The 13786-nt window shown below is 43.6% G+C and overlaps 1 protein-coding gene across 1 annotated transcript; it reads left to right on the top strand.

Annotated features, from left to right (window-relative positions):
- The first annotated feature begins 9391 nt into the window (after positions 1-9391).
- SNAI1 (snail family transcriptional repressor 1) lies at positions 9392-13076 on the top strand. The gene is made up of 3 exons (XM_083146461.1): positions 9392-10337; positions 10688-11206; positions 11969-13076. The coding sequence occupies exons 1-3, from the start codon at positions 10259-10261 to the stop codon at positions 12148-12150; spliced, it is 780 nt and encodes a 259-aa protein (XP_083002587.1). The 5' UTR covers positions 9392-10258; the 3' UTR covers positions 12151-13076.
- The last annotated feature ends 710 nt before the right edge of the window (positions 13077-13786 follow it).

The following is a 13786-nucleotide window of genomic DNA, read 5'->3' as shown; positions in this document are numbered from 1 at the left end:
TTCCCATGGAAACGCGGGGCGTACGCATGGTAATGAGGCTGTGACGCGTGGCTACAGGGCAGACATATGACATCGCCGGATGTTAGCTGCCGGCCCCCATACAAGAGTTCACACAGACAAGTGTCGGTGTGGTCTTGTGTTGCGGGATCTGGTGGAGCGTGCGGCCCTGCATTCGATGGTCGGCGACCATCGAATGGAGGGGCTTCTCCCACCATGGAGGAGGCGTATCCCCGTCCACATTCATGCGGGCCGCCACATATCCGCATACGGACGGAGGTGGCGATCCGTATGGAAGGCAGGGATTCGCCAAGACGGACATCACCGCATATTACTGATCGGGCCGCACCGATGAGAATAAGGGCCATCGATTTTTCATTTTCAAAAGTTTCAAACCATTATGTTAATAGGTCAATACCTTGCTAAATTAGACTCATATCCCGTGACAAAACAATGGTTTTTGGAAACAAAAACCGTAATTCCACCTTTCAAGCTTAGTTTTCTACCAAAATTGACTTATATTAATATACAGTGTTTGGTTAATATGCAAAACAACAATGTATGGCTTGGAGCAATATCTATACATTTGCAAGGAAAAAAACAGCACACGGTATTTAAATTTTGAAAACTTTACTGCATTCGGCAGATTCTGTCATCTGGACACGGTTCATTAAGAAAAATGAGGCATACAACTGCCTCGGAGGAACCATTAACATAATAAAGAGAAAAGGAATCAAGCACATATCAGCAATTATGAACATGCAAGGCACGAAACAGTGCTGCAGACTATACATTTGTACGGAAGAAAAATGCAAAAATGGGAGACAGAAGTGGAAAAAGGAGCAAATCAGGCACACAAATCACAACGATCAGGAGCACAGAACCAATAACATCTCCAATAACCAAAACTATGGACAAACAACATCATGAGTTTATTATCGAACAGACACCAATTTGAACAGCACGAACCTTTTTTTAAGTACCAACAATTAACGCATGCCAAAATCGAAGCCAAATTAAATCAATTTATTTAATAATACGCATCATCATCTGGGGGGAGGGATGGATTGTTCAACATAGTCCTGAACAAACCGCCAGACAATGCGCTCGGTTGAGAGGTGGAAGATGATTGGGTGGATGGCCCGGGCGCTTCAAAAGAAGTATGGGGATGCGGAGGTAGACCCGGCGCATTGACAAAGGGGTGGTGATATGGATAAGGGGCCGGTGGGGGCTGTGGCTGGTGCCGCATAGCTGATGGCGTTATGTCACACTCATCATATAGGGTGTTATCTGATGCGCGTATCATACCGACATGAACTATGCGTTTGAAGATGCGATACTGTTCTGGACGCATCTTCCTGCACTCACTAGCCATATGGTTTGCAAACATTTGAATATCATCCGGGGGCTTATTTAGAACTTCCTCCGCGCGCTTAAAAAAAGGTAGCGCACAGGATGCAGCCAAACAGGTCCCCTGTGGCGGTTGCTTCCTCCTCTGTTTTTTTGGAGGAGCAACAGTTGGCGACTCATCCACAGGTCCCTCTGCTTCTGGCTCGACCTGAGCCGTTGCATCCTGCTCCGAGAAAACGTCCTATGGATAATAAGAAAGAAAGAAGACATTAAAATACATTACATAAGCCATTTGAAAACCAAAGATGAATCAAAAACTTACTATGTCACCACTCTCCGGATCTTCAACGGGAACGACTTCCGGAGAGTCATCATCCATAGGCGTTTCCTGTGCTGTTCTTCTTGGTGGCTGTTCGATGATAAACTTCATGATATCGTAGTACCATAGTTTTGGCTTGTAGATATCATCGGTTCCTGCTCCTGATCGCTGCGATTCAAGCACCTGATTGTGCTCCTTTACCACTACTGTCCTCATATTAGCAATTTTCTTCCGCACAAACTTCAAGTCTGCCTCGCTGTTTCGTACCTTGCAGTAATCAATTAGCTTCTGATATGCTCTATTCCTTTTCTCTTTATTATGGTAATCTTTATTCGTTGTCCTCCAGAGACAGTCGTTCTGCTCATAGATCTCAATGAACCGTGTCCAGTAGTTGGTGCTCATTGTAGCTGGAAAATCTGCAGGAACACAGTCCAAAAAAATACACTTGTTAAAGAACTTGATTACAAAAATATGAACTCACCACACCCTGGCAAAAATCATAAACTTTCCATTGTGAAATCCTTTGCATAAACGTCATTTGGAAAATGTTACGTCGTAATGACAGATACATTACTCATTTAAACAGACAATTACATATACTTATGCAGTGGCCATTGCTATTTTGAGAATTTAAGTTTGAGTAGTTAGCGAAGCCGGAGTACTGATGTCTTATTGCATATTACTCTGTGTCACTAAGCAAGCATTATTATTCACATCAGAATGTGATTGTCATGAAGGATAATTTCCTCAACTATAATGAATGCTGGCTACCTTCTACATTTGTGCTTTGTGGATGCTTTCCATGATAAAAAAACAATAACAGCTTAAGTTCCTGCCTTTACTCGGGAGATACACCCTGACCTAATTGATGGTGTGCAATGGTCCATTGTCATGAATTGGGACATATTGCAACTGTGCTAGGTAGGCTAGGCGGGAGCAAAGCATCATCCTCATCAAACGCCTGTTCCCTCATTGACACCCTGTACCTGGGAGTTTGCCCTTGGCTGTGATGAGAAGCTGCAATCTGGCTGAGTATTTCCCCTAACTATGCCACCCATAATTGGCAAAATTACAAAAATGATTAATTGCATTGCTGGCAGAATTACATTATTACTTATGTTTAAGTCAGTTAAATAGGGACAATAATAAAAACATGTTTGAAACGACGCACCCCAAAATGTGTATACCCATAATTCCCAATAAGCAGAACAACTCTACCTCACTAACCCACCTTGGTGCAATTACACATACCTTTCTGCCTGTGCAGACCTTGACTGGCAAGATGCTATGCAAATGTTCCGCGTTGCCTCACAGATTTCAGCAACTGGAAAAGAAAGAGGCAACATTGTCATGTGAGGAACAGACATAGGCAAAGGCAAAAATACACAAATAAAAGAAACATCGATGCGGGAATAATAGTAGTGATTAGACAAATAACTTTGTTAAATATTGCAGAAACCAATCAATTTGTCCAAAGAGTACAAACCCCCGACATAACTCATCAGTCCAGGCTACCGACTGATCCAGAGCTCCCTTTGCATAACCTAGCAACATGCATTGTTTACTACACAGCGACTGCACAATATGGCATGTGAAAACCATGTGAGATGCACTTGCAGCTACCCAGTACAAATCAACCCCCCCAACATGGTGCTGTTAACATACCTTTCGGACTTTCTGGACCCTGATTGGACAGATGTTCAGAGATAGTCCAACGTGGCGTCAATGCTTTCAGCAACTGGAAAAGAAAGAGGCAACATTGTCATGTGAGGAACAGACATAGGCAAAGGCAAAAATACACAAATAAAAGAAACATCGATGCGGGAATAATAGTAGTGATTAGACAAATAACTTTGTTAAATATTGCAGAAACCAATCAATTTGTCCAAAGAGTACAAACCCCCGACATAACTCATCAGTCCAGGCTACCGACTGATCCAGAGCTCCCTTTGCATAACCTAGCAACATGCATTGTTTACTACACAGCGACTGCACAATATGGCATGTGAAAACCATGTGAGATGCACTTGCAGCTACCCAGTACAAATCAACCCCCCCAACATGGTGCTGTTAACATACCTTTCGGACTTTCTGGACCCTGATTGGACAGATGTTCAGAGATAGTCCAACGTGGCGTCAATGCTTTCAACAACTGGAAAAGAAAGAGGCAACATTGTCATGTGAGGAACAGACATAGGCAAAGTTTTTCACAAAATATACTGACATATCCATTTTCTGCATTGCCCTCCCCTAAAATAGAGAGACCCAGGTGGTCTTGTGTGGCGTAAATATAGTGATGTACAATTGTGGTTGCACACAGTAAGGAACAGGGCCCTCTCTCTGCTGATGTGGTTTTGCACAATCCTTCTATTGGAATAGCATCACTGGTTTGTGTTGCAACCATCTTTGAAATCACTATTTTACATGCTTAAGCTCATTTCTTCATCTTCATATGGGCAGGTGCAAAATAACAGGTGTAGCACCATATTAAATAACCATATGGCTTCCAAATGAAGTAATGCTGCCTCAACTCAATATTAATTTTGTTACGCAAACATCTGTCCACTAACTGTGATTCTACAAGTCCACTTTTAGTCCACATTCCCTCCCTGGCATTACAGTGTTGGCATGTTGTGCACAGGCCATTACAGCGTGTGACATTATGTGTAATTGGCATTATGGTGTTTGCATTATGTGTGACAGACAATATAGGCCCTTATTCTACTTCGTGCGGTACGGCCCGCGTGCGGCCGTACCGCCGATGTTTTTACACTGCACATGCACAGAGGTCAATCTGCGCATGTGCAGCCCCCTTCGCCGCAGACGTATTTCGTCCGCCGCAAAGGGGGCGTATAGGGGCGTGAGGGGCTTCATGCCCTCATTTCCCTATGTGTACGCCCCGCGTTTCATGGGCGTTCCCATGCAAACGCGGGGCGTATGCATGGTAATGAGGGCATGACGCCACTCATGGGGGCGGAAAGCTGACGTCGCCGGATGTCAGCTTTCAGCCCCCATACAAGCTACCACACGGACGATTGTCCGTGTGGTCTCAGCTTGCGGGAGCTGCCGCGGCGTGCGGACCTGCCTTCGATGGTCGACGACCATCGAATGCAGGGGGCAGCTCCCACCATGGTGGAGGCGTAGCTTCCACCATTTTTATGCGGATCGCCAGCCGTCCGTGTACGGACGGCCGTGGCGATCCGTAGGGTGGGCGGGGATTGGTTTGTGCGGCCGGAGCCCCGTGTGCGGCTCTGGCCGCACCAACCAGAATAAGGGCCATAGTTTTGACATTATGTGTAATGGCCATTATAGTGAACTATAAAGGAGAGAGCTGCTGCAGCAGCCCTGCTCCATTTTGTTTTCCCTGCCCGCCCCTGCATTAATACCCTGCTGTGGCAGGGGGTCCACTGCCCCCTGCCACTTCTTGACTGGGGTCCCCCGCTGTGCTTTTTTTTTTTTGCGGCCACCTATACAGATGTATAATGGAGAGAGCTGCTGCAGCAGCCCTGCTCCATTTTGTTTTCCCTGCCCGCCCCTGCATTAATACCCTGCTGTGGCAGGGGGTCCACTGCCCCCTGCCACTTCTTGACTGGGGTCCCCCGCTGTGCTTTTTTTTTTTTGCGGCCACCTATACAGATGTATAATGGAGAGAGCTGCTGCAGCAGCCCTGCTCCATTTTGTTTTCCCTGCCCGCCCCTGCATTAATACCCTGCTGTGGCAGGGGGTCCACTGCCCCCTGCCACTTCTTGACTGGGGTCCCCCGCTGTGCTTTTTTTTTTTTGCGGCCACCTATACAGATGTATAATGGAGAGAGCTGCTGCAGCAGCCCTGCTCCATTTTGTTTTCCCTGCCCGCCCCTGCATTAATACCCTGCTGTGGCAGGGGGTCCACTGCCCCCTGCCACTTCTTGACTGGGGTCCCCCGCTGTGCTTTTTTTTTTTTGCGGCCACCTATACAGATGTATAATGGAGAGAGCTGCTGCAGCAGCCCTGCTCCATTTTGTTTTCCCTGCCCGCCCCTGCATTAATACCCTGTTGTGGCAGGGGGTCCACTGCCCCCTGCCACTTCTTGACTGGGGTCCCCCGCTGTGCTTTCTTTTTTTTGCGGCCACCTGTAAATTAAATAAGTTATGCACTACTTACCTTGTACGCAGTCCCGTCGCGCCGCTCCGCTGCTAGGTGTGGTGTCCCCACGTGACTGGCCGTCTCTCGCGCGAAAGCAGGAAGGGACTGAGCGGAGGGGAGGGTTTGTAAAAAAAAGAAAAAAAAAAAACCATCGTATAGCATCGGCTCGCATGCCTGTATAATGCTGAGCCCGATGCTGTGCGATAATGTCCTAAAAAGTAGCTGCGGCACATACTTTTTAGGACATCTAAAATCGAGCAACGTGAACGCGCATAGTACAGCATCGCGTCGCACACGCCGCGCTACTCCAACACTAAAATCGTACGCATGATGCGTTTTGTACTTTAAAAGTACAAAACGCATTCTAAAATCGATGCGTGTGTGGGCTGCAGTGACTTCCATATCTATTCTTGCCACTGACATTAACTACCTATCACAGCTTATTGGTGACCACCATTGTTCCTTACGCAGTCATTGACACCCCCTAAATCCACCCATTTCTTAAATGCAGTGTGATTTAGTTGCAAATTACATTTTATTCTACCCCCAAAGTTTTTTAACGTGTTCACCAAAAGAATATTGAACTAAATTTTCATTGAGAATCTAATCATACAATAACGAAATAATCTCTCTTGTGTAACTATTAAATTTCTGTGTTGATCTTTATAAGTAAAATGTTATTTTAATCGTGTATGCAAAATGGTTTGTTTCCAAGTTGTTGCTGAGGGAATTAAAGTAAGCGTTTTGCCACTGGGGGGCGATGTTACCATATGCTATGTAATGCTAATTGGCAAAATAATGTACACTTATTCTCTCTGCATGTGTACACTGTACAGTAAAAGTAAATCACAGATTTTCATTTACAATACAGAATTACACAGAACAATGTATCCATAATTCCTAACGTATCAGACCATCTCTTTAGGTGTTTGCATAGTAAGGATTCAATGAATGTTTTACTTTCATTACCTGCCTAGACTACAGGTGACTTTTATCTGTAGTTTACAGATAGCAGCCTCATTTGCATGATAGATTATAAAACCCAGGTTAACCCTTTCCTCTCCAGCTGAGCCATTTGTTTTCATGGCTTGTTTACAGCGATGCATATTAGTTTTGCATTTTGGTGTATGCTGACTGGAAACTGCCAATATTATCCCACAGTAGATAGGAATGAGTAGCTATTATTATTATTATTATTAATAATATTTTAAGTGCCATCTTATAAGGCAGGATTTGCTGCTATCTACAGTATGCAGCTTATTAATTGATCAGAAAAATGACAGGATACAGCCAGCAACTCCTGAATAACTCTTGAGTAAATATCTGTGCAGCACTGCGAATCCATACAGTCTGCTAAAGTTTGTGCACAGGGTTAGTCCTGCTTAAATAAAAGCTAAACGTATACACACAGAGACAAAGTACACTACTATTTCCCAGCCACCCATGGCTAAGATGAGAGGTGCCGGTAAGTTGAAAGTGACATGCAGGAGACCGGATTCCACTGGGTCTACTGTCACCTGTCCATACTGTGGTGTCAGAGGAATGCAGTGGGGGACAGGTGCCATCTGGCTGACACGTGTGGGCCTGCCTGAATCAAAGTTCAAAAAAGAAAGCACTTCCCCTGAAACTCTACAATTCCAACACAGAGGGTGCTGAGATTAAAGAACAGCTTGATAGTCAGTTGTCTAAAATGACTTTGTAAGTAGAGACGGCATTACCATCAGGTTTTCTACCAATGTCTGCATAGTCAGAAGCTCATTCATATATTGTTTCTTTTAATATTTAACACTTATGGGGCCTACACATGAGGCGATTTAATCTGACTAGATCGCTTAGAAAATGCCCTTACATTGCTCTGTGTGTAGGGGCCAACGCGATAGTGATGCCCGGCCCATGTGGTGTTATCGCCCGGTGATTAATATGCAGCATGCTGGATAAATCTAGTAATATCGCCGGTCAGGGACAGTGGTCTCACCGGAGAACACTGGCCCTGACAGATCGCTCAGCACACATCGCTGTGCAGCGCTGAGCGATCTTGCTGAGCTATCGACATTGCACAGATCGCTCAGCAGTGTCACCCCCTGTGTAGGCCCCATTAAGTGGAGTATTTATCAGCACGGAGAAAGATAAAGTGGAGATAAATAAACCACTAACAAATAACTTTTTAACTCTTTTTCCAGGCTGTGTTTATTAAAAATGGCTGATTGGTTACTATTTTATTTCTTTCCGCTTTATCTATCTGCATGTTTTGATAAATACCCCCTACACATGTAAATGTATTAAAGAGCATACATACCGTGACTTATAATTATTTACTATGATGTAATCTAGAAAGTCGCAAAGTTTCAATCATGTCACATAGTTTGGACAATATTTACCTTGGTAGATATAAATAAATCCCAGGACATTGTGACCCTTCCTTATACACACAAAGAAGGAAGCCATTTTGAGAGATGAACCAAAGATTTGATGATGAGAGTCTATGCATTTTTTTGCAATAGTGTCTACTGAGGCGTGAGACATCAGATGCCTCTTGCTACAATGTCACTGAAGCTAATGGATAGTCTGGATTTTTACTCAAAAAGGCTGCCTCCATTGTTTATACTTTTAAAACATATATACATACTTCATTTGGTTCTCATGCAATGTGGACAATGGGCAGGATTCAGTTTCGGAGCGGCGCATGCGGCAAAATACCAATATTTTATACTTTGTGCATGTGCACCAGTACTGAGCATGTGCAGGATGGGTCTGCCGCGTTGTATGCAGTACAGCAACTGACTGTCATTGATTGACAGTCTGCTGCCATTTGGAGGTTTAGAGGGGGTTTTGGGAAACAGAGGCTGTTGTCACCATTGGGGGGGGGGGGCAGGATCTCTATTGGAGGATGGCTATTTAGTAGGATCTGCAATGGCTGGCTTGCAGGTCCTTAGGGTCATGCATTCAGCCGCCAATGGTATCGCAGTTATTCAGATCAGTAAAGCAGCGGGAATGTGCTGCCTCCTGTCGAACTACCATATTAGTGGTATTGCTGCTGCTTCCATGTAAGAAGCAGCGTTAGCTCCTCCGACCACAACTGAATCAGGCCCAATATACTGTACAAACATGGTGGAAGATGAAAATTGTAGCATGCTTCTCAAAGTGGGCATTTCAGCCATTGCACAGTCTGTATAACACTCGTGTACCAGGGAAAGGGTTGATACTAGTTTCAGCTTATAGAGGTCTATGTATACTTAGCCTTAAGGTCCATTCACACTGGATCACTATGCCCAGCATGTATGGACAGTCATGATCACTATCATCGCTGGGGGGAAAACCGCTCAGTGCATACACACTGAACGGCTTCAGTGGGGGGAGGATGGCTTTGCATAGCGCAGCACTATGCAAAGCCATCCTCAAAGCCGTTCATACTTCGGGTATTACCAGCAGATGAACAGCTTTCCCGGCGATGATGCGGGAGCGCGCAGTAGTGCTCATTACTCATCACCGGGGCATACACACTGGGCGGCTTTGAGCTGAAAGTTGCTCAAACTTGCTGTTATGAGCGGTTTTCAGCTCAAAGTCACCAAGTGTGTATGGGCCTTTAGAGAGAGATAAAGTGGATGGACATAAACTACCACGCAGTCAGCTCCTAACTGTCATTTTTAAAACAGTCTGTAACCCTTAATCTCTCTGCAAGCCTTAGTACATAAAAACCCCATAGCCACAAATGTGACAACCACAAAAGATACTAAAGAGGTCTCAGTAGCCCAGTGTGACCAGCACGATTGACCAAAAACCCATGTACAAATAAATGTACTATGTAAATAGACCATAGACCACAAACTAACACTGCAATAAAGGGGCTTTGAAACTTATTTGAACAACACAAGGTCTGGTATTGTCAGAGTAAAGTGCATAGTTTAGCTGTCACAAAGGATTTTTGTGTTTGGTTACAATGTACTGAAGATGTGTCCCAATCCTTCAGTGTGGATAATACTCTGAAAGACCTCATGTGGACAGTCTAATCTGATGGACCTCTCTTTTTTTGCCCTGTTAATGTTTAGTGACCTGTTAAGCAGCAACAAAGGGATCTGTGCCCGATGCAGGTATGGTGTGTTGGAGGAGGTGAAGCAGGTTTTGCTGTCAGCAGGAGTTTGCCTGGAGATACAATAAAAAGTTTGCACTCTCCTATTATAGGGGTGGAGAAAGTAGCAGGCTCACCATCCAAAATTCACTGCTCCAGGCACCTGCTGCTGCGGGAGAGATTTTGGGAGGAACGCTTCTTCACTCCCCTGCATGCTGATTGGCTGGGAGTTGACAATGGTAATTTGCATGGCCCCGCCCCGGCCCGCAGGCTGCATATTAAGGCTGTAGAGCGCTGACACAGGCACACTAGTGCCTTCTGTTATATCCCGGAGTGCAGAGTCCCATGTGAGACCCTCTTTGCCTGGATTGTGTCATCGGCAGTAGCCACCGCTTCTCCAAGATGCCCCGATCATTCCTGGTCAAGAAACACTTCTCTGTCACCAAGAAGCCAAACTACAGTGAACTGGAAAGTCAGACAGGTACAGTCACATTACATTGTACCCACTGCACCCAGTCCTGTTGCTGCACCGTGCACAGGGCAAATAGAACGTTCACATTTTAGTATCTTTCTGGACCAGGTGTGTGCTAAGCCTCAAACTTGGAGAGAGATAAAGTAGCAGCCAAACATCTGTCAATTTTTTTTAACACAGCCTGAAACATGCCAGTTAGGATCTAATTGGCTGCTACTTTATCTCTCTCCACTTCACTTTTAAAGCTTAGTGCCTCTGTCTGATCTGCAATGCAGCTGCTGATAATATCATATAACAATCTGTAGTTAATGTTGATGCTTCTAAAGCTAATGTGTTTTGTTTTGCTTTCTTCTCTCTAGTGTATATCTCACCATTCCTATATGACAAGTACCCCATCCCTGTGATACCTCAGCCAGAGATCCTCAGCACAGGAGCTTACTTCCCACCTCTTGTCTGGGACACTGGGTTACTTACCACGTTCTTTACCACTGATCCCGACTACAGTAAATCTCCAATCTCCACATCCAGCGACGACTCTAAACCTCTAGACCTCACCTCTTTCTCCAGTGAGGATGATGAGGGGAAAACCTCAGATCCCCCCAGCCCAGCCTCTTCAGCCACAGAAGCGGAGAAGTTCCACTGTAACCAGTGCACAAAGTCTTACTCTACCTTTGCTGGACTGTCTAAACACAAGCAGCTGCACTGTGACTCCCAAAGCAGAAAATCATTCAGCTGCAAATACTGTGAGAAGGAATATGTCAGTTTAGGGGCCCTGAAGATGCATATCAGGAGCCACACACTTCCCTGTGTCTGTAAAATCTGTGGCAAAGCTTTCTCAAGACCATGGCTCCTTCAGGGACACATCAGAACACACACAGGTAAGATACAGTGCAATAATCCGCTTCATTCTGGCAAATAGTATTAAATGTTTAAATGTGGCATTAATATTTACTGTAATGTCTTGGTCTGTAGGAGGATATAAATGCATGCATGTCTTATGTTGGGGCATGCTAGTAATAATGGGCAGGTGGAAATTAAACACCTAAAGGATAACTGGAAATGACAAAAGCCAACATACAAATGGATTATTTCAGCATCACTAATTCCCTTTCTTTGAGTGAGGCAGGCTGGTGTTAAGGGTGGGCACAGGAAGCACTGTGAATTGCACCTGTTGCAGTACAGTTGCCTGGATGGGTAATACACTCCCAGCTGCCAGCCTTGCTTGTGTTCTTAGCAAGGATCACATTGTACCAAATCTTTTATCCCAAACACAGGGACAGTCTGAATGTTGTGTATTTTGTGGGTTTGATTTCACACCCCCTTCAAGTGCTGTAGGCAATGCAAAAGAAATTCAAAGCCATTAATTGTGTTAACTAAATGACACTACCCTGACTATAATAAATAAATGCAGTGTGGATATTAGCATTTGATAAAAAGGCAGAGTGCCAATTTAATTAGGCACTTTGCTTCCCAATAAAGCACACACACCCTTGTATACCTAATCTCTGTGGTTGCAGTGTGTGAGATGGGGGTGCTTTTGCTCATATATTGTGCACATATAGTAAAAAAAAAAAATGAAATGTTAATTGGTCCTTGTTAATTTATTGATCATTAAAAGCATTTTTTTTTTTTGCTTACAGGTGAAAAGCCATTTTCCTGTACTCATTGCAATCGGGCCTTCGCTGACCGCTCCAATCTCCGAGCCCATCTACAGACCCATTCAGACGTCAAGAAGTATCAGTGCAAAACCTGTTCAAGGACTTTCTCCCGCATGTCACTCCTTCACAAGCACGAAGAGACAGGGTGTTCTGGGAGTCACTGATCACTATTTTGTGCACAATTGACTATTGCTGATACTCCAGAAGGTCATTCTTTTCCCAGATAAATTTGCCCTGGCTATATGTAGCAAGTGCACCCAAATCATGTGGTTTTTGGGGGACCTATAACACTTTTATGTAATGCTCTTAGTGGCTGAAATGAGCTCTTTTGTATTCCAGAACTTTATTGCATTATCACCGGGAACAAAATACATTTTATATGTTTGTATGCTTAAATGTTTTGTTTATTCAGTTACCAAAAAAAAAAGCAATAATATGGCGCTATTGATTGTATTTTGAAATGACGAGACCCTGTGATTTGCAAGCCTTAAACCAGCAAGAAAGATGATTTTTATATTTTTGTGAAAGCCGTAAAAGCCTAATTCCTCTATTTTATGAAGGACCGATTGAAAGTGTTAAAAAAAATGTGTTCTTATTTTTGTGATTGTATATATAAATATATGCAAAATGAGTACTTTAAGAAAAAGGTGTTACTATGCAATAATAATATCACACTTAAAGGGCAGCTGTTTTGCCGCAGCACAATGACAATTTTTAATGCCTGCAACCATTAACAATGATCAGGAAAACGAGAGCTTGTGGTGTTACCAAACAATTGTGTTTACGGAGCTCTTGAGCACCTGTTAATATGACTCTTAAACAACTGCCTTTCATGAGTGCTCAGATTAATAGTGAGCAGTTGTCAAGTGATACAATGGCTAGTTGTGGGAGCCAGCCTCGGACAGGTGGACGCCAAAAACTCCTATTTATGTCTGTTGACAGGTGTTTTTCTACTATTATTCTTTTTCTACATAATCCTTACAAAGAATGTTTACATTTCAAAGGTACACTGGTATTTATATTTTTTTATCTGCCACATTTTGTACTGATGAAACTTTTTTATAGTTAAACACAGTTTATTTGATAATAAAACAAAACTTTAATTTATAAATCTTTTGTTTTCTTGTGAACTTTATTCTTTTGTTCATCAATTAACTTTATTAAGCTTGTGATACAGAGCAGATTGGCAACACGGAAAAAAAAATCACTGTTTTCTCTCAGCTGATGTGGAACTATAAATCCCAGCATGCAACTGGAAGACACAGGTTGCTAACACTGGGTGAAACAATCTGGACATTGTACCAGCAAATAGTGCAGACTAGTGTACTATGCACCTCATGGTAGTAGGAAAGACCTGTTCTAAACTCTCATTTCTGTCCATTTCATCTCCGGAAGGCAGGTGGTGTGATTGAGCAATAAAACTGTTCAGAAAGTTGTCAAGGGACAGACCATACAAGCTCTGATGTTTTAAACACTTCATATTTTTATCCTTCTGCTTTCCTTCCTACATCTCACTAGAGAGTTTAAACTGTAGCACCATTGACTCAGTCAAAGAGTCAGTTTGCAGTGTCTTTATATTATTTTAAATACTGGAACATTTAAAATACAGGGACATGCTGACCTGAGGGCAGGTTTCATTTAAATGGTCACATTTTCTTCCAGTAAATACAGTAGCCAGCGGCTGCTTCATGACCTCCAGGAAGAAGAGCTGTCACTTCATTCCTTAAACCGGGAAGAGACATATTGATGACTGACATTCCGTTTGAACAAGATGTTCTACAGTTACTAAGAGCATTCAGT

This window comes from Crinia signifera, chromosome 6, assembly GCF_055691185.1.
Source record: "Crinia signifera chromosome 6, ASM5569118v1, whole genome shotgun sequence".
Classification (NCBI taxonomy): Eukaryota; Metazoa; Chordata; class Amphibia; order Anura; family Myobatrachidae; genus Crinia; species Crinia signifera.
The sequence above is the reverse complement of the archived record's forward strand: the minus strand, read 5'-3'. Positions and strand labels throughout refer to the sequence as shown.